Source organism: Podarcis cretensis (assembly GCF_951804945.1).
Source record: "Podarcis cretensis genome assembly, chromosome: 3".
Taxonomy (NCBI): Eukaryota; Metazoa; Chordata; class Lepidosauria; order Squamata; family Lacertidae; genus Podarcis; species Podarcis cretensis.
In genome coordinates, this window is record NC_137172.1 from 124,593,981 (window position 1) to 124,616,082 (window position 22,102).

At 41.1% G+C, this 22,102-nt stretch overlaps 1 protein-coding gene across 10 annotated transcripts in view; it reads left to right on the top strand.

Moving 5' to 3' along the window:
* Window positions 1-22,102, top strand: part of RUNX2 (RUNX family transcription factor 2) — a gene marked incomplete at its 5' end in the record, with an annotated part of 221,422 nt that overhangs the window by 126,320 nt on the left and 73,000 nt on the right. For 7 of the 10 annotated variants that reach the window (XM_079969876.1, XM_079969871.1, XM_079969873.1 and 4 more), the window contains one exon: window positions 11,187-11,360. The exons of the other annotated variants lie outside the window; for them this stretch is intronic. In XM_079969876.1, the coding sequence (XP_079826002.1) occupies window positions 11,187-11,360 (174 nt within the window). The remainder of the gene's footprint in view (window positions 1-11,186; window positions 11,361-22,102) is intronic. 10 annotated transcript variants of the gene reach the window in all.

Consider the following 22,102-nt stretch of genomic DNA (forward strand, 5'->3'; position numbering starts at 1 on the left):
ATTCCAAAGCACTATACAATTGGAAGGGTCTTAGACTGGATTAAAAATAAGTATCTCAAATCTGTTATAATGGTTGTGTTTACATTTCTCACTCACTCTTCATTCCTTCAAAGTTATCATGTTTCGCAAGCGTTAAGAGAACTGTCTCACTCTGCCAGGAATTGGAGGTATTCCAGTTTAAGCAAGAGATTTTCTTCACTCCCCATCCTCTGATATGTATTGCAACACAGTGTAGCAAGACTAGGCTAAAGAGATTGGTGTGTTCACTGCAGGTTTTTCTTTTTTTAAAGGTCTGCCATTTTTTAGATTGATTGCATAATGATAATAAATTGATGAAGCCATAATGAAAACCTTATGTGGCTTTACAATTGTTCTATAACCTCACTTCCCTAAACATTGAGAGGCAAGAGGAAGGGGCTTAAGGATGGGAGTTGCTTAGATACTACAATACATCAAAGGAATTAAGCTAGAGACTGGGAATTGCATGATGTTGTATAAGTTGTTTCTTCAGCTTTTTAACAATAGTAAATAATTGTCTTGATTGGGCTTTTTTGCAAACTCACAGTGGTACTTTCATTTAAAGGGGAAAAGAAAGAGATCAAGGTAAATAAAAATAGTAACTGTGTACGCAAGAGAGAAAATGCAAGCATTCTTGTGAGAATAATGTTGTTCTATTAAATAGGCCTATTGAAGTGGAAAGAAATAACTTCCCAAAAGTCTTCCCTCTGGCTTTGAAGTTCAGGTTGACCGCCTTCTCCTGTAAATTATGCATTTAAAATATTTCTTACCTGCTCTTCTCTAAAACAAAGACCCAATGCAGTTTGCAGATCAATTAAACAAAACTAATATGATGCAAATTGTGACTACCCACTGCTGTAGGTATGCTCAGTGAGACGGGCGCATGTGCATTCTTTTTGCACATGATGGTGAACACACTTTTTCCTACTAAGGGATAACAAAGTTATTGTGTACAGTGATGCCACCCACTTTGCCTCTTCCACTGACATCATTAGACAGCCAACCTCTGTCTTCCAGAAACAGCTGAAATTACAGGTAGCATTACATGGGGGGAGGGGGGCAAAACAAAGTACAATTTTGGTGAGCTTGCTTACAGTATATCTACAGTACTCCCTGACATCAACACGGGCGCTCAGCAAACTTAGCACTATGGCTGTTCCCTATGGTAGGAAGCTGCCTCCTATTTTCAGTTTCCAGAATGCCCCTATGTATTTGGGGATTTGGGGACAATTTAAAATGGCAGGTGGCTCACATTCATGCACTGCAAGGAAAACTGAGCCAGAGGAGAAGGGTGGGCTCAGTCCACAGCATGTTTCAGCACTGCCTGACCCTGTTTGGAGCAGCAGCTTCATGAAGGCTGCTGCTCGGCCTGGACTTGAGCAACAAAGAAAGCGAAGTAAAATGTCACTGAGAACACCAGACGTCAATGAAGTCTTACAGGTAGAAAAGAAGCAATGAAGGAGAAACGAACTTGTAAATGGCAAAACATTTCCAGCAAGTTCCCCCCAAACCACCCTTCTGCCTCCCCTCCTCCTTTCTTCTTTTCAGTTCAGAAACAAATGAGTGAAACTCATTTGTTGGATTCCTTAAGTTGGGAATCTGCTTCATTGGACCTACGTTGGATTAACAGCATCAAAATAAAAGTACAGAACAATGCATGGTCGTGGTATTACTCCTGCTATTACCATAAGCAAAAATCATAACAACTTCCATTTGTACTTTCTACCTCTAATACCTGACAAAATGATTGTCACCAATGAAAGTAGTGTTGTCGGAGTGCTTGGTGTTTGGAACAACATTGCCGTGATATTGAGGGATAGAGAGCAGGCCAGTGGAATTCTGTATACAGTAAAGCTCAATATGATACCATCTGGACCAAACATGTTTTATGTGTGGTAAATAAGTGATAACTAAATAAAGTAGGTAGGTAGCTAGATAAATAAATAAGGTAAATAAGGGACATGGGTGGCACTGTGGTCTAAACCACTGAGCCTCTTGGGCTTGCCTGTCAGAAGTTTGGTGGTTCAAATCAGCTTAATGGAATGAGCTCCTCTTGCTGTCCCAGCTCTTGCCAACCTAGCAGTTCGAAAGCGCACCAGTGCAAGCAGATAAATAGGCACTGCTGCGGTGGGAAGGTAAATGGCATTTCTGTGTGCTCTGCCTTCCGTCATAGTGTCTTGTGCCAGAAGCGGTTTAGTCCTGCTGGCCACGTGACCCAAAAAGCCGTCTGTGGACAAACGCTGGCTCCCTTGGTCTGAAAGCGAGATGAGCATCGCAACCCCATTAACCATCTGGGGTCCTTTATCTTTTTCACCTAAATAAGTGTCAGGTGGCTGTAACGAACTCCCAAGGCCAGTTGCCAGGATCATACAAAGACAAGGAAAAGCTTCTTACCATACTTGTAGAGAGGCTTGGAACATAGCCTCTTAGAATAATGGCGTTGTCCCAAGTGACTCTCCACCCCCTCCGTCTCTCCCACTTCCTCATGAGTCATCCCTACGAGGGCTGACAAGTGCCCTCTGCGTTGGGGCTCTTTGCTCTCCTACTTTCAAGGCTCTCCAGGTTCTGAAAGAGGGTTGGAATGCTGTCTGTAACATAGTGGAATTGATTTAAATCAAATCAGTTTAAATCACGATTTAAATCACTAGCCAGTAAGACTTGATTTAAATCTTAATATTTACAACCAGATGAAGGTTTCATTTTTGGAATAATAAATTTTCAAAGTAGTTTTTACAGTTATATCAAAAATTACTGATTTGGTTATACTATTAGAAATACATTGACATATAATTATGAAATTATTGTGAGGTTTAATAAGTTAACTTTATATTTGGACAACTTTTCTGCTTTACTTTATTGGAAGTAGAAAAATAATCATTTCCTTAATAATAATTTAAATAATTTATTTAACCAAAATAATAACATTATAGCATATGTATCCATGTTTGTTAACTGATGTGGTTAAACATTTCTTTAAAAAAAACCTTAGACTGAGTTTTAGCACACATGAAAAACTTAAAACAAATCCTTATTTCCTGATGAATAGCCTTTGGACTATAATGTAACTTAAATAGAAAACTATCTTTAGAAAGATTTTTCCTCCAAAAGCATTTTATTTTAAAAATCCAATTTAAATAGAAAAAAATCAGATTTTTTTTTTTAAATCATAGATTTTTATCCATCCTGCTTTCTAAAGGCACTGTGTCTGTCAGCTGTCAACCCCTGGGTGCTTCCTCTCCCTCTCCCATTATTTCCCAGCTTTCCCCCTCATCTGCCTCTGAGCTGTGACCTCCCTCAAAGCCCCCATGTCTTCCTCTTCTCTGGAAGGGCCAGGTGGGGGAGGCAATCTCCACCATTCCTCCTCTGCCCTGACAATAAGTGATGCGATGGGGTGCTTGGTCCCGAAACTGCCACCCATCAGAGCCCTTGATTCCTCATTGGCAAATAATGTCCAGCAAGTTTGCAGGATGAATTGGGGATGTTTGGGAAGTAGAACTGCACTGAAAACTTTCACCAGACAATTGTAGTCCCGAACAAAGGGGCAAGTGGTGCAAAAATGGGTGGTTTTTTTAATATATAAAAAGGGCAATTTATTTAGTCCCCCCCCCCCCCAGTTTGGGACTGGTTGCTGCCAGTTCACCTCCCTCTCCTCCCTGCCCCGATTATGTAGGGAAATGTCCTTACCTCTCCTACTAGAATGATACCATCTGTAGCAGAAACTCTGCCCTGGGCTATTTAAAAACCAACATATTCCCCCTTATTTCAGTAAGTGAGTAAAAGTTATGAGGACTATGCAGCGCCTTGTTTGGAGAATTGTAAGAACTTTTCTTACATAGAGCCTAGGGCTTAATTATGTAATTATGTCTCTTGGGTAGATTATATATTTCTTCTCATAATTATGTCTACCCAATAGACTGGAAGGACTCCAAGATTTCTGTTTTCTGTGATAAAAATGGTTTGGCTATGTTTTGTTGACTTTAAAATAAAAACAGCAACCTTGAATAGTCTGGCTCACCAAGAGGGTTCCACAGGGAAACTAACAAGGAGAGCAACAGTTTATCATAAACAAACATTTATATTAGTATGGGTTTAATAAACAGTAGCTCTTTTTCTGCCTTGTTTCTGGAACCCTGTTAGGGAGGCACTAACTTACTCTTTGTTGATTGCAGTTGATTTATGACACACTTATTTTTCTCTTCAAAATTAAGCTAGGTGGTTGATTTGGAGCAGAATCCTTCTGATATGATGTATTGCATGAAATTCAAGAGCGAAAGATGAATTGCCTGGTCCTGGTGCAGTGGTAATAACATCACTTACTGGCATCACAACAAACTGCCACTGCAAATACCTTAGGTATTCTCCAAAGACTTCCTTTAAAAAGGAGGAAAGGAGGGAGAAAAAAATGGATAATAAGACAATCCTTTTAGGAAAGGGAAGGGCTAAAGTGATAGAGCTAATTACTAGAAGGGAAAGACAGACCATAGAGAAGAAAATGGCTAGAGCAGGGATGGAGAAAAGCTGTAGCTCTCAGGATGTTGCAGTATGGCCAATGGCCAAGGGTTATGGGAGTTATGGTCCAGCAACATTTGGAGGGCCAAGGGTTCCTCACCCTTGAGCCAGAGCAATCTGTGCAGGCCCGTAACTCATGAGAATAGTAGCACCACAGACCATTTACAACCAGGGAAATAGTGCAACTCTTCCATTGGATTTTCTGATTTAGGGATAGGATGGGGGAAGACTATTTTGTTTACAATGTCATACAGATGTCTTAACAAAATAAAAAAAAAATCCCTCCAGTAGCACCTTAGAGACCAACTAAGTTTGTTATTGATATGAGCTTTTGTGTGCATGCACACTTCTTCAGAAGTCACCAGACCCCTATATACAGTGAGAGGGTGGGGAGGGGTATTACTCAGAAGGGTGGTGGGCATGGGTGTTTGGCTGATAGGTGTGGTAAACCTGTTGATGACTGTTAACAACTGCAATTGGTCTTACAGGAAAAAGCAAGGGGTGAGATGGCTAAAAATAGCTTTATCATGTATAATGAGATAAGAATCCAATGTTTCTATTCAGACCAGGTCTCTCCATGGTTTTAAGTTTGGCAATAAGTTGCAATTCAGCAACTTCTCTTTCCAGTCTATTTCTGAAATTCTTTTGTAATAAGACAGCTACTTTGAGATCCTTTATTGAATGTCCTGGGAGATTGAAGCGTTCTTCTACTGGTTTCTCTGTCTTGTGATTCCTGATGTCAGATTTACCGTATGTACATTTATCCTTTGGCGTAGGGTTTGGCGTAGGGTTTGGCCTGTTTGTCCGATATAGAGAGCTGAAGGGCACTGTTGGCATTTTTTTTTTTAAAAAAAAATAATGTTTATTACCTTTTCCAACAATTTAAACACTACAAAAAATAAAAACAATACAATAATAATAATAATAATAATAATAATAATAATAATAATACAAAAACAAAAAACGCCACATTACACTAACAAAACAAACACAATTTAAAACACATCAAATAGTTTCAATGTCTTATCTTTCATTCACTTCTTTCCGCGACCTCCTCGCACCTCCCTTTTTGTATTCCACTTCTATTAATTTTTCCAGCAATTCCTTTCCATCTTCCTCTATTTTTAATCCTATAATTATCTTAACACATTCTAACCTTATTTTCCCTTTAATACTCTATTAATCTGTTTATCCTTGATTCCTCATAACATTTCTACTAAAGCCATATAACTTCATTCCAACATTTTCCTAACATTCATTAATTTTACAGTATTTCCGTAAATAGTCTTTAAACTTTAAAGTTTAAAGGGCACTGTTGGCATTTGATGGCATACACACAATGGTAGAAGATGAGCAATTAAATAGTCCAGAGATGGTATTTTTGATGTTGTTGGGGCCAGTAATGGTGTTGTCCGGGTGTATGTGGCAGCAAAGCTGGCATCTGGGTTTATTGCAGGCTCTGGTACCAGTGTCCATGTTAAGCCTGGTTGTTGTATTATTGTGGGTGAGGAGTTGTTTACGATTGGGTGGCTGTCTGTAGGCAATGAAAGGTCTTCTAGAGCTTGAGAAAGAGAGCTGTCATTGTCTAGGAGAGGTTGTAGATCTCTGATGATGCATTGAACTGTTTTAACTTGGGAGCTGTATGTGATTAATAGTGGTATTCTGTTACTTTCTTTTTTGGGTCTGTCTTGCAGCAAGTTCTCATTGGACATCAGTCGGGCTCTGTTGTTGTGTTGTTTAACTTCATCAGGCAGATATTTTAGTTCTAAAAAGGTTTGCTGTAGATCTCTTAGGTGAGAGTCTCTGTCTGTAGAGTTGGATCAGATGCGGCTATAACGTAGGACCTGGGTATGTACAATGGGTTGCTTGGTATGTTTGGGATGGTAGCTAATAATAATAATAATAATAATAATAATAATAATAATAATTTTTTATTTATACCCCACCCTCCTCAGCCAAGACCGGGCTCAGGGCTAGAAGCATGTGCAGTGGTACCTCTGGATGCAAATGGGGTCCGTTCCGGAGCCCCGTTCGCATCCTGAAGCAAATGTAACACGCGACTGCACATGTGCAGAGTTCTTGTTGGCAGTGGAGATTTCAAGCGTGTTCAGATGCCTTCATTGCACTAAGTCCAGAACTTAGGGAAAAACACAGTTTTTGCAAATCCTCAAAAGTATGGGAGCATGGCTAGCTGGAAGGAAAGCAGGCAGTTCTGCATTACAGATTGCACTGTGTGCTGCCCCTGTGTGACTGGGAGCTATGAGCCGCTGTTGAGACAGCACTTCTGCAACAGGCACACCACAGTCCTCCCCCCCCCCTCCGCCCAGAGCTACTTATGGCAATAGGGAAAGGATGCACTGATAACATAGATGAAAGACAGGCAAAGGAGAAATGCAAGCAGATTATAAGTTCTGGGCTGGCTCTAGAGCCACTATTCGCTGTGCAGTAGACACTAAGATATCTCTCAGTTGCAGCTTTCCTTCACCCACCCCTTTCTGGGTGTAGATCCTTATTTTAGTTTTGGCATATAGGTGAATTGCAGATGGCATTGAGCAGACCTAGCTCACCCCACCTGCTGATAGTCTGTCCTGAGAAGCTTAGGCAGTTGCTTTCAGCTCAGGATTGCGGGGGGGGGGGGGGGGGCAGGGCAGAGATGCAGATCCTTTGTGCAAAGTGACCATAGAGTCCAAATGTAAAACAGAATAGTTTTCAGGGAAAGAAAGAGAAGCCCAATCAGGCATCAGGGACAACAGGCTGTTTCCAATAGATGCCTTCCTCAAATCTTTGGTCAAAATTGTTGTACTCCAGTGCTTTCTTAAAATAAGCGGGGGCGGGGGGTTGTTGGTGAAAGGGGCCAGATAATTCACACACCTCCTCAAGGGCTAACTGAGGCATCTACCATTTAATGTGGAAGATCTATTGATACTGGAGTCCAATGTTCCCACACCAATCAGAGATTTTGTTTACAGCAGTCCAGTTGTCTGATGTTTTATTGATACAGTCCTCCTGGGAGCATGAATTGTGATCTTCAGTGGAACTGCAAAGAGGAATTGGCTGAGAAGCAGAGGAGCTCTCAGTCATATGGAGCTATTTCCCCCTTTCCTGGTGACAAACTCTTTGGAGTTCCTTTGCAGGCTGCTCTCCTTGAGCCAAAGGCAAAGAGGTTCAAATCCAAAGATGTTTCAAATTTAGTTGCATTTTGCAGCTTTAAGAAGTGGACCTTTTACTTTTGTACATCATAAATGTGTGACTGAGTGAACCACCCTCACAAGACCTGAAAGGGAAAGTGGTTTTAGCCACTGCGAATTCTTGCTATTAAGAGGGCCCACAGTTAGTAGTTTGGCTTGTCAGGGCCATAGTAATATGATGGCAGCGCACACAGGAATATGCCTCACCCCCCCCCCCGCTCCTCTCCATACTTAATAATTTTCTCTGTAACTTCTTGGCAAGGTTGGCCTTCAGTGTCGTGTTGTTATAGTAGGGCAGGACAAATTGCTTTGAGGGTAATTTTTTTTAATCTGCAACATAGAAGCTACCCAGAAGATAAAAGCTCATCTGACAGAGAATAGTCACCTGTATTTCCCATTTGTACTTGATAACAATTCTTTATAGTTATTTTTGTAACCTAAGAAAAGCCCTGGGGATTAGCTCTCTTTAATCCAGCATCCAACTTCCCACAAAGGCCAGCCAGAGAAAGATGGGAAGCCACAAGAAAGACGGCGCACACGGGGCACTCTGCTAACTGTTGTTCCCCAGTGTTCAGTGCTCAAGGTGCACCTTCGATCCTGGAGAGAGAATGCAGTGATCATGACTCCTCCATGTCCTCGCATTATTAGGAAAACCTGAAAGTTGTTTAGCTTTCCTCCTCAAAAAAATGAGATTTTTTGGTTTACTTGCCAAAGATCCAGGACAAACCATCGCCTTCTGGAAATTTTCCCCAGACGTCACTTTCACCTGGTAATGTCCAGGAAAATCAGGACATATGGCATATAGTTTAACTATGTGCTGTGTAAAGAAGTTCTTGCTCTTGTCTGACCCAAATCTTTTACCATTTAGCTTCATTGGATGATGCTGGATTCTTGTATTGTGAGAGAAAAGGTTTTCTCTAGTGAAAGAAGTGCTTCTCTCTAACCACTTTCTCTGCATATTGTAAAAGTGCGCTAGATTAGGAACTTAAAATACACCTACAATGGTGCCCTGCAAGACGAATGCCTCGCAAGACGGAAAACTCGCTAGACGAAAGAGTTTTCCGTTTTGGAGGTGCTTTGCAAAACGAATTTCCTATGGGCTTGCTTCGCAAGACAAAAATGTATTGCGAGTTCCTGCGGGTTTTTTTCCCTTCCTCCCACAGTGAACAGAGAACAGTGAACATAATGCTATGAAATCCAAGATATATGTAAGAGGACAATTGCCAAGAAAATGTAACAGTCATATTTGACTTCAAAAGAGGAAAGTGAAGAGGGTCATATCTCTTTATAGAGATTGTCCAAAGCCACAGTAAAAGAAGTTCAGCTAGCATGTATATCGCAGATCTAGAAAGGTGCTGCCAGGACCAAGAGGATGCCAGCTTGATTAATGAGTACAGTCAAAGGAGCTGTTGGAGGCAAGAAGTCTTCTTTGATAATATGGAAGTCTTTTCCAAAAAAGAACACAAACTGTGGCAAAAGAAACACAAGCAGCAATAAGGGGTTTGAAAACCAACCAACCAACCAAAACCAAGGAAGAGAGGTGGCTGGATCTTTGGATGAGAAAGGGCGTCAAAGATGCGCTAAAGGAGGAAAGCGAGATGAGCGCTGCAACCCCAGAGTTGTCCATGACTGGACTTAACTGTCAGGGGTCTGTTACCTTTTTAGAGGAGGAAAAGGAGGTTGCAAAGGAGCTGACTGAATTTTTTTACATGCATTCTCACAATAGAAGATGCAGGGAAGGTCCCTGCACCTGAGGAACTGAGGCGAGTAGTGGTGATAAGAGATGAAGTTAGTGGCCTTATGGACTAATTTCAAACTGGCAATCACTGGGTCCAGATTGTACCCACTAAAGAAAGCTATGTTAAATTGCCGATCTTCTAACAAAAAAGTAACTTATCCATAAGATCAGCCTATATATATATATATATATATATATATATATATATGTGTGTGTGTGTGTGTGTGTGTGTGTGTGTACTAAAAAGTAACCAATATAGGGCAATTTTTTTTAAAGGACTTCAGATTGGATCTAGGAAATTACAGTCTGGTTAGCTTAATGTCTGTTCCAGGAAAACCAGTGAGAAGCATTATTAAAGACTTAGTCTTTCAAAAAGCTTTTGACAAAATACCTCACCAAAGACTCAGAGTAAGCTTAGCAGTCATGGTTATCTGGTTAAGGGACAGGAAGCAGCAAGTAGGAATAAAAGTGCAGTTCTTCCAGTGGAAGGATGTAGAAAACGAAGTCCCCTAAGGATCAGAATTGAGACATGTGCTTTTTAACTTGTTCATTAATTGTCTACAGTTAGGGGTGAAAAGTGAGGTGTCCAGGCTTGCTGATGACGCCAAATTGTTAAAGGTGGTTAAAGAAAAAGCACTTATTAGAAGGTCTAAAAGGATCTCCCCAAATTGGGTGTGTGGGCTTTAAAATGGAAAATTCTAACCCATGTAAGCAAGTATAAAGTGATCCTAATTTCACTTATACCCTCCTGGGGTCTCAACCGGCAGTGATTGATATAGCTTGATGAAGATGTTGATCCTGCTGCAGAAATGGAGAATTCCATGTTAGGGATTATTACGAAAGAGATTGAAAACTAAACTGCCAATGTCATGGTGTCACTATGCTAATCTGTGGTGGGACCACACTTGGAATAGTGTGCAGTGCTGCTTGGCTCCCCTCAAACATTTGGGTCTTTCTAGTTTGGAAAAAAGTGAGTAAAATGAGGGACAAGCTCTAGGCCTATAAAATTATGCGTTGTTGTGTATGGAGAAAGTTGACAGGGACCAGTCTCTCTCTCTCTCTCTCTCTCTCTCTCTCTCTCTCTCTGTCTCTCTCTCTCGTAATACTACAACCCAGGGCGATCCAATGAAGCTGAAAGTTGTAAGATTCAGGATTAGAGAAAGTGTACAGTGCATAAAGTATAAGTACTGTAAATAAATAAGAATTATAAAATTTCCTCCTGCAACCATTGTGACCACCAGCCTGCATGACTTTAGAAGAGGATTAAACAAGTTCCTGGAGGATAAGGCTATGAATGACTTCTGGTCATGATGCTTCTGTGGTACCTCAACTGTCAGAGGCAGTATTGCTCTGAATATCAGTTGCTGGGCCTCCCAAGCAAGGAGAGCTCCTTGTCACCCTGTTCCTGCTTGTGGATTTCCCATAGGAATCTAGTTGGCCACTGTAAGAACAGGATCCCGGATTAGACGGGCCTTTGGCTTGATCCAGCAGAGTTCTTACGTTCACATGCAACCTTCTTGTGCTCATGTAAGCGATTTACTTATGTATAAGGACACAAGTATATTCCATGTAGGGTTATTGTGACGGGTGAAAGAGTCTGTAGTTCACTCCTTGCATCAGTTCCAGGTTAAAGCTAAAAGTTCTTTGGTCCTTGCAGTAAAATAAAATAAAATTAATACTACATTGTTCAGTCATGCTAACAACACTTTTATTTTATGATTTGCTGTTTCCAGGGCACAGACAGAAGCTTGATGACTCTAAACCTAGTTTGTTCTCTGAGCGCCTCAGTGATTTAGGGCGCATTCCTCATCCCAGTATGAGAGTAGGGGTCCCGACTCAGAGCCCACGGCCCTCTCTGAACTCTGCACCAAGCCCTTTTAATCCACAAGGACAGAGTCAGATCACAGGTAAGAGACAGAACCATGGGCTTGTATGGGCCATGGGAATGATTGATTATAGTAGGCCTTTTATTGTTTCAAAATGTAGAAAAATAACTGTTGCAAAGTGAAAGGTATAAGAAAATGTAAGCTAGTGGGGAATAGATTTTTCTGTAGCGTTCATAACAAAATCATTTAGTCTTCTTTCTTGTTTGCAGTCAAAATTGGGGGTGGGATGAAATGGAGAGGAAATTCTCATCTTTCAGGTCTCATTCTTGGAATTGGTCTACATGCATTGATAAAAATATGTAAATTTTCCAGCTATACATGTTTATTTAGGATTGCTCTTTAGGATAGTTTGCACAGCATTGTCATTCTGTGCCCCCCCTTACCACATTTATTATGTGATATTGTGGCTTCTCTCTAGCATCCATAGCTATGCATCACTGTTTCAGTAAACTATGAACCAGGCCACTTTGAGAGATGCATACATTTTATTTTCAAGCCAAGAGATTGCTTTCACTATTCAAAACAGAATGTGTGTAGGGAAAGCAGAGAAAATCTAAAGCGCTGAGGTCCATATAAAAAGAAACAGCAGCAAACCTAGGCCAATTGTTACCGTGTGCGCACACACACACACACACACACACACACACACTTTGGTGAACTTCTCTTTGTTTATATACAATTTTATTCTAAAGATCCCAATAAAAAGTGGAAAGCCATTTTGTGGGTGTGGGGTGGGGAGCGGGAAATGTTAATGAAATGCAGCCCTTTTTTCAATGCAAGCCCCAATTTTGTTTTGTGCTTTAAATAAAGAAGGCTGAGTCTATATAGGCGTGTCTCTAGTTCAGGCCCATTTACAAATCCTACTAGTGACATGAGTTTTTAACTGCTTCAAGCCACATTGAATGGTGCAAAGCCACTGGAAGTGCAGCGAGGCAGGCGGCCAATAGGGAGTTAAGTTTTTTAAATTAGCAAATAAAGTGATGTGATCCAAAATTGTTGCGGTGCATGTCTGAAGATCTGGATTCTGTGGTTGGAGTTCATCCTCTGGCTCCTTCCCACTTAGTTGTTGCCCAGCAGGGAGGTTAATGGCTGAGCAGACCAGAGCCATCTCCTTGGCCCTGCCCATTGGAGTCTCCTGTTCATATCACAGAAAGGTGGGGTTTCACCATGAGGAGGTGGCCCTCGTTCTGCAATGACTCTTTGTTCGATTGTTATATAATACTAGACCAGTGACTGAGAACAAGTTTTCTTCCTGATTCCATATGGTGATCATTTTATGTTGTCACATGGATGGATCCTAGATTCTCCTGTAACTTTTGAAATGTCACATGCTCCTCTTGTTCACATAAATGCTTTCCGTAGAACAATCTGCTGCTGCTTATGATTAAAAACATACCACTTTTTGTTCTGAGTCAAGAGCAGCAGATTAAAAGCCTATAAATGGTAGATGCTGTTCAAATTAATGAGGGTATTGAATACTATAGAGAATGTTAGGAGTTCACTGTTCACTCTATGTAGCTAAAGAGGCAGCAGTGGAAATAGTACAGTATCTCTTCTAAATAAGTGCAAGTCTGCAGATGATAAGAGGTAGCACTACTTGGCAGAACACAGCAATTTGTACTTAGAAGAACATACATTCCCTGCCAAACATATGAAACGTGCTTTGCCTTTTTTGATAGTGATTATTTCTGCCATGCTTGAAAGTTTGAATTGAGCTACACAACTGCATATTTCTGATGCTGCAATTTGTGCCCAAACCAAGTGTACTTTTGCCACCTACTATAATCCAAAGACTTTTGTGCTGAAATATCACTGGAAGAGGTATTCAGGAAGAAAGACACACTAGCACAAAGAGGTCTGTAAATCAGAAATCAAGTGCTGCACCAAACATCCAGTACAACTTGCATAAAATAGTATTTAATGCTTTGATTTATAATAAAAATTGTGGGCAGGTTTCATCTAATGAGTCCTGTCAGTGGAAGCCCCTCCACTTTACGGCTGCCATATTTCAAAAAGTATGAACCAGGACACCCTGGAAGTTGTTGATCCTGCAGGGAGAGGAGGAGTGAGAAAGGCCCCGGGCTCAAGCAGAAGCCCATATGAACACCGTTTCTGCTAATGGGATTCTTTGAGTGAATCTCGCCCGTTGTGCCCATTGGGAGTGGTGGTGAACATGCAGAGTTTTATAGTAGAAGGTCTTCAGCTCTACCAGCTCTAATCTTCATAATGTGCAATCAGTCAAGCATTTAGTTTGGCAGTAAAAATACTTTCTTCTGAGTGTCAGAGGTAGCTCTTGCACAGGGAGTAGTAGTAGTACTCCACAATATCATGCCCAGGTAGTATTCTGGAATACCACAAAAAAAAAACATGCTGTGCTGAGAAATTACTCCAGAATCAGAATACTGTAATCAGAACTTTGATATTAGTTAGGTTTATTGATTTTGCATTATGTCTTTATTATATAGCACTTCTCGACAGGTTCCTCCTCCTGGGGGCTTCCTTACTAAAATAGACACAAGGAAACAACACGAGGGGAGAGAAATTTGATTACTTCAACTGCGGGTACTTTGGCTTAATTACAGTAGGGTATTTGGAATAATTAAGACAAGAAATGCATTAGTTTCTACAAAGCAAACATAAACACAATTGCTTCATTTCTGATTGTTCAGTTAAATTGCTGACTTTATTCCAGGCATGCTCTTCCACAGGTGATGCATGTTTTACTATAGCCTTTAGTATCCCCATCAAATCCCTTCTGAATAAGGATGAAGTAGATGTTGACCCAAGTATGACATTTCATTTTCTTTCCATGTTCCACACTTTAGTCCCTACTGAATCCTTGTCAGCATGCATTTGTACTGTATTTAGATGTGTACACACATCTAGTTTATACACATTTAGTTCTCTCTCACACACACTGTATTTACTGATAATGATTTAAAACCCTCTGTAAAACATGCAGAATCTGGCAATGCAGATATGGATTGGTAGGAGGTCATTTTTATTCAGCAGAAGCAACACCGAAAGGCCATTAAATACAAACTCTCCAATAAGGTTTGATGTTTCCTGAGGAAGTGCAGACCCAAATGAAAGCCAGTACATTGATCATCAATAAAAAAACCCTTTTCAAATCCAAATTTTATGCTGGTATGTTTGCTACTCTATCCAGCCCCACCCTCACAAAACATGTCTGCATATATGACACCTCTGTCATATATTTTAGATTTTTCCCCCCTTCTAAAATACAGCTGGCCAGGATTATTCTATATGAGACAGGAAAAGCCAAAGGCATGGTGGTAAGAATGTGGTCAGTGTGCCTGGTGGAATTTCAGTGGAGGAGTTGTAGTAGGAAGCGTAAGTGGGAGTTAAGTGAGGTTTCATGCTCCATCACCACTATGCCAACATATGATCTATAGGCAATCTGTGACTTCAGTAACCGAAATAACAGCATGCAAAGTCAAGTGGTCTGAACCATGAGAAACAGTTTTTTAAACCTCAGCAGCACACAGTTTTCATTTCTCAGGCCTGGGGAAATACCCTATTAATTCATTATGCTTGAGTTTAAAAGATGTTTGGCTGGCGTATTTAGGACCAGATCTATATTTTGCTCTCTGCAAAGTCTGTTGCTGCGCCATGCTGCTTGATATGGAGTGTGTGCTGTTCAAGTTGTTTTGACAGTGTTATGAGCGAAACCATGAAATCACATAAATTCTGTGACGGCAGCAGGGGAAATTAACAAATGGGAGAAACGTTATTTCCAAAGACTTTGGTGTGTTTAATGCATATATTCTAATTTGCATTAACACACTGAGACTTGAGGGGCTGTTGGTCATGTTGGCTGGAGCTAAAGAGGTTTTTATGAGTTGCTGAGCTTTTCTTGTTGGTATTTAGATTGTTTTGTTTTGAAGATGTTGGTATTTTGTGATGGTTGTTTAATGGGTTTTATTGTACAGTATGTATATTTTATTGTTGTTGTGTGTGTTTTTTTAAAAAAATATTCAAAATTAAAACAAAACATATTATCCTAAAACATATCATCCTTATTTCCCCCCCCCATTTTTCCTCCCGTCCCCCCTCCCCCACAAAACCCCCCAGCCCCCCAGCTTCCTTCAGTTCCAGTCCTTGGTTTCTCTGAGAATGCTGTTCTTCATGTTACAAAGTTGTATAGATCCTCAAACTATTTAGCTGATTATTATCAATAAAAAGTTTGTGAATGTTTATTCAAAGTGAGCCAAGGAGTCCAGTTCGCTTTGTTGCATCTTCAAATACTTCGTAAAGGGTTCCCATTCATCTTTAAAGTCACAGTTATCTTTGTCCCGCAGCTTATATGTCAGGTTTGCCAGTTCTGCATAGTCCATCAATTTTTCTTGTCATGATTCTTTAGTTGGGGTTTCTTCCGTCTTCCATCCTTGTGCTATTAGAACTCTCACGGCCGTTGTCGCATACATTAAGATGGTTTTCACCTTTTTTGGCAGATCTTTCCGTACAATCCCTAACAAAAATGCTTCAGGTTTTTAAACAAATGTTAAATGGAACATTTTCTTCAATTCGTTGTATATCATTTCCCAAAAATTTTAAATTACATTACAATCCCACCACATATGATAATGCATTAACACACTGAGACTTGAGGGGCTGTTGGTCATGTTGGCTGGAGCTAAAGAGGTTTTTATGAGTCACTGGGATTTTCTTGTTGGTATTTAGATTGTTTTGTTTTGAAGATGTTGGTATTTTGTGATGGTTGTTTAATGGGTTTTATTGTACAGTATGTATATTTTATTGTTGTAAGAAGGTTTGAATATACATTCTGAAGAAAACGAGGGAAATACATATTTGTCTATTTATGAGCTTAGGTGTTGCCATCTGTTCATCTGTCACTGGAGTCCTCTATGCAACTGTGAAATTTTATACTGGTGTGCTTGCTACTCCACCATCTCTATGAAACGCCACGGTTCTGTAGAGTGTTTTATGGACTCTTGTAGTTGCCTTTTCTCTCTGACCCTGTAACTGTCAGGCCTCAGCCACTTCCCTGGGTGTCACAGCACTGGGCTGATTTGAAGTCCCACACTTTTCCTCATGGAAACTGCTGTATTGAAATATTCCGCATTGTGTCACCTCTCAGAAGTTGGTATGTTGGTGGCCACACCTGTGAAAGTGCTGCAGGTAGGCAGAGAGGCAACAAGTGGTTTAAAAATTAGTTGAAGGGACACTAGAAAGACTATTATGAGTGCAACTTGAATTTGTGTCTGCTTATGTGAAACACTAAAGAGAGTGTGACTTTTGTGCAACAGCCGTCACTCCCACCCTGCCTGCATGTTGATTGAGCCTCTTTGAATGTGAAGGCAAGGGTCGCCTAACTTGCAAGCCTGTAATAACAGTAAACTCATGGAAGAAATGAATAAGCAATCTTTGACATTTCTTGTTCTAATAGAACCTACATGGTAGGGAATTTGCAGTTTGCATATTATTTAAGGCTTCACCCCTTTAGCTACTTGTTGCAGCCAAGCTATGCATGAAGTTAAGCAGTGAAGTGAGCAACACGCCTCCCTATGCTATGAAGGCAGCAGTTTTTGTCTGTCTCATGCAGGGGGAGCAGAAATGTTTACAGAAGGAGGGCTGCTGTTAGTAATCACCCCCAAATATTTTTAATGGCCCTGTTTTGTTGTTCAGAAACTAATAGTTTTCTCCACTGGTTAGTCTGCTTTTGACTATCTGCTTTTGACAGAGGAAGGCTGGGTGAGTCGCAGGCTGTTTTCTTGCTCCTCTAGCATCTGTAGGTGCTTTGCCCTCCTCCCATGTTGGCACTGAGCATTCCTCTGGGCAAAACCAGTCTCCTTCCGATTAAACAGCTCTGGGGGTTCTTGCGTTTTCTTTGCCTCTAACAAGTGGGAAAGCATGCTGTGCTTGTCAGAACTCATGATGATTTGTGAGTGAGCTTGGAGCTTCTGGCCCACAGAGACCCACACGCTACTGGGTCTCACAGACACACCACTTGAAATAGCAAGAGAATAAGGACAGGGGAAAGCCACCGGAACAATTCCCCAGTGGCCATTACTCTCTTTATATTACACAGCTAAATAAATGCATGTCTTTGGCAAAGTAGACACCCAAGCGAAGTAGACATGCATGCAAAATGCAATGCCTGCCAAACTTGCTGTACAATGCTATTCTTTTAGAACCACTTCACACAGTACATTTATATCAGTTAATTGGCAGATATCTAGAGACGTAAGTTACCATACATGGATCTCTCAGTCTATCTATAAACCTTGAGTGGTTCTGTTTGGTTCGATTCTAAACAGCTATATTGAACCCTAACATCTACACATCATCAGGGGCCTGGCCACACAGTCACAAACAGGTGTGTCCCATCTTCAGTGTTGCCATATGGCAACACTTCCATTCTCTAGGAGCAACCCAAGACCATATTCATGCCCTAGAATTAATCTGTAGGGAACACACGGCTCCCAGATCATTTAGGGGGCCACAAGTTCCCATGCCCCGCAACAAAGGTTTGAGGGATAGGGGAAAGAGTCTTGTTTGCTATTCACGCACATATTTAAAAATTTTAAATAAATGTGTGCTCCAGATGGGAGAGAGCACAGATTCTAATGAATACAAAGCAATTAAAAATGAAGATTTAACAAAATAGCTGAATAGGGTGGTGCTGACTTTTCTTTATGACTTTAAAAAATAGGGTGGGGATCAACACTCCATTGCAAGAGGTCAGAAGTGGTCAGGGTTAGGAATTTTTGTGCTAATAAGAGACCATGCTATAAATCAAGACGTCCACAGTTCACGTTTTGGATCTGCCATGATTTCATTCAGAGGCCTTAGGCAAGATGCTCTCTGTCAGCTTCAGCCCCCAACACAAGCACTAACCTGCACTATGGGTGTGTGTGTGTGTGTGTGTAATAATACTGACCTGCCTTACAACAGGGCTAGGGAACCTATGAGTCTTGCACTCCCCCCTCAGCCCCAACCATCGCAGCCAATAGTCAGGGGTGCTGGAGCTGGTGGCTCAGAGGTTCCTCATTCCTGCCTAACAGGGTTGTTGTAAGGACTGCAGCTAGATACGGCATGTGAAGCACTTTGTATGTTTGAAAATCTGAAATAAATAATAAGTATGGAAGCTAGAAAAACAGGTGTATACTAACAGTAGTGTAGTAGGAATAAATGTAATAATGAACAATAACAAATCAAAGCAGAATCACCACAAAGTCTAAGCCAGTTTAGTTCCACCTCCACCTCCCTTTGGCATGTTTGCCCTGCTCAGCCCTGCCACTCCTGCATCCCAGGAGCAGCAACAACCATTGACCTCCCTCTGGTGCAGGTGGATGAGGAGAAGCAGCTCCCTGCCCTTGGAATGAGGAAAGCTTCTCACTGCTTCCCAGATAGTTGGAAATTTTGCTCTCCCCCCCCCCCGCAGCAACTTGTCACATGGAGCACATACCCCCTTTTGCTGCCCCCCCCCAATCCATTCCTGGTGTACAGATGACACATATCATACTGAAAACATATTTGACCCGGAATTTATGCTGGATGTTCCAATGAAGAATGAATGAAGAAGTCCACTATCTGAAGCCTTACACTGGAAATCATCAGATATTTCTCTTGTCTGTGAAGAATCAAGTGTGCAGCAAGGTACCAGTCAGGAGACGGTAGCATCCATCTGTTGTCAGAAGGGCTATGATGGCTGTCTGTTAACTGCCATGACTGCAGCCGCCAGGGGACAGGTTATTGCACAGAAGCTACGTCTCTGTTGCTGAGGGTTGTTCCTGGACACATTGCAAGGCTGATGCACACACTGGGCTGACATGCTGCTTGAGGTGAGGTCGGCTCCACTTTGTCATTCTCTCATTCACACTCATTCTCCATGAATAAACGTGTGCCTGCTCCCAGGGCACATGCCCCAGCCTTCAGAGAGCAAAAGGTTCCCCCCTAGAAAAATAGGTGTCCGTACTCACCATGAAGTAGTTGCAGTGAGTGCCACACTTTTTAACAACAACAAAAAGAGGGGCCAGTACTGCGTACACTTGAGCACCCCGGAGCGGGGGCTTCTCCTTCCTGGTTCTTTGGGAGAACATCAACTTCTGTACCTCTTTCTGCCACATGCATTCACACAGAAACATCAGCACTCCTGTGTTGCATTGAGAGAGAGAGTTATCTAACACTGTCTCTTCTTTAGTGTTCATGGAAATGCAGCCAATACAGTCCAGTCACTCACACAGAAAACAAAGTGGAAAATGTAGTAAGATCCCTCCCTAGTGACCAGAGTTAACCAATCCCACGAGAGTTACTGGGGAACATTCCAGAATTAAATGCACAGCAATGCATTTAAGCATTCCCAATTTAAGTAAAATAAATCACTATACTTAACATCCTGTGGTGCAATTTAGATTCCTATATGGTCTTTATTTGGCTTGAAGTCATAATGAGAATACACAGTTTGGGCCTCAGTGTCTTGTGGGTCCCTAAAATTCCTTTAAATGCTTGTTGCGGCCCATTGCTAATTTGTCAGCTTGCTTTCGTTGCCCAGAATAATTCTCAGCCAAATCAGAGGAACAGCTGTTAAAAAAATAATGTAAAATTATTTACATTTCTCTAGATAGTTTGTTGTGTTATTGTTGTGCTGTAAAATAACATGCAGTTAAGAGTAAATATAATGCCAGTCCCTACGCGCTTAAAGAAGTTCACTGCATTTAGAAAGCACCCGTTTGACTTTGGAGTGGTGTTTTTTCTTGGTCAAGCATTTATATGAGATAGCTCTACTGTAAATTAAATCCTAACAAAGTTAAAATGAAAGGCTTCCCTGCCTCCTTCATATATCTGATATACAGTTATTTTTTGCTTTGGGAAGTATCAGAGTTCCAGACATCTCTTCAAACAAATCATGTCTTAACGGGGGGGGGGGGGGGGATGGCAGAAACATCAAGGTTTTTCTATACAGAAGAGGAGAAAGAGGATTTTGTTATAATTAGATGAATTTCCTGACAAGGGTTTGTTTCTTCTGCCATCTAGTTATCATATTACTATTTTACAAAACAGAGGCTGGAAACCTCTGTTCAAAGATACAGTTAAGCCAGAATTGGTTTGCTGCTTTACAAAGAGTAGAAAGTACGAGTATCTAGACTGATACGTGTTTACTATGCCCATAAGACTCCAGAGGCACAGATGTCAGAAAGCAATTTCTCTTAAAGTAGGATATATTTTTGATTTGTAAGCAATATAAAGTAAACAACATAAATGTTGAAGAGGAAATCCTGTTTTCATCAGTAAATCACTAGATAACATTGCAGAAGAACCTGTTTGCCAACTTCATTGTATTTTTCCTTCTTTTACTCACTGCAACCCAGATAAATATATATCTATGTAGAAAATACATATTAAGAATCATTCAGTTCAAAGCAGGGCATTTAATGGGTGGTGCTGTGGTCTAAACCACTGAGCCTCTTGGGCTTGCCAGTCAGAAGGTTGGTGGTTTGAATCTGCATGACGGGGTGAGCTCCTGTGGCTCTGTCCCAGCTCCTGCCAACCTAGCAGTTTGAAAGTGTGCCAGTGCAAGTAGATAAATAGGTACCGCTCCGGCGGGAAGGTAAACGGCGTTTCCATGTGCTCTGGTTTTCGTCATGGTGTCCCGTTGTGCCAGAAGCAGTTTAGTCATGATGGCCACATGACCTGTGAGATGAGCACCACAACCCCAGTCACTTTTGACTGGACTTAACCGTCCAGGGGTCCTTTACCTTTACCTTTATTTAGTGGGTATTGCCAGGGGGAATCCCCTTTGGAGTTCTTAGTGGAAACCAGGGTGGTGTATATCAGCCTTATGCTGAGTTATAGGTAATGGAGCGTACATCCAGAAATGACTTTTCCCCTAGTCAAATAACTAGAGGAATTAATGGCACATTCTTATCTGAATGACTTTTGTGGCAGATCACCTTCTTTGCTTGCACGAGGCCCCAGACTCAGTTCCCAGTATCCCGGGGGGGGGGGGGGGCTGCACAGACCCTTGTCTGAATCCCTGGAGAAGTCTCACCAGGCAGCCTTTATAGGCACGACTGAGTGAGAGGACTCTGTGGAAACACTTCCGGCCACGCGGGAAGGCCTTTCGTATTATGTTGATAACTTCCCCACCATCTTCCACCCTCAAAGGAAATAACTCAAGATAATATTGATACTAACAGAGCTTTCAGCTAGCAGCAGAAGAGCAAAATAAAATGTGGCTGGTTAAATTGTAATAGTGCCCGCAGTCTGTGTATATACTGTATATGTGCATGATGGAGAACTTGCTTAGCCTTGTGTTTTACTTAATTTTTCACAGTTCCTTAAACTGCTTGAAGAGGCAAGCCACATTTTAAGTGGAAAGACAATTTGCTGTGGTAGAAACTTCAAATCTGTTTATATTTGGGCATATTATTATATGATTTTTTAAAGAAAATATTTGATTAATAACAATACGTAGCAAAAAACATTGTACATCAAACATCCTTGCTTCTCATACAAAATTTGAATTAGCAGCAATATAAGTTAAAGTATGCTTTTGCATGATCTAGAATGTTTTTTGCTTTTATCTTATTTTGTCACATGATCCAGCTTTTGGATGGAGCATTCATTTCCAAAACATTGCTACTAGTTTGATTTTGCATTGTAGCTTTCCCCAGGAATCCTGGCTGAAGATGGGTTTCCAAGAAGTTAGATATTTTCCCCAGAGGGTTGTCTTAAGTGGGAGCGGGAAGCCTAGACTTTTGCCTCTCTTATCTCCA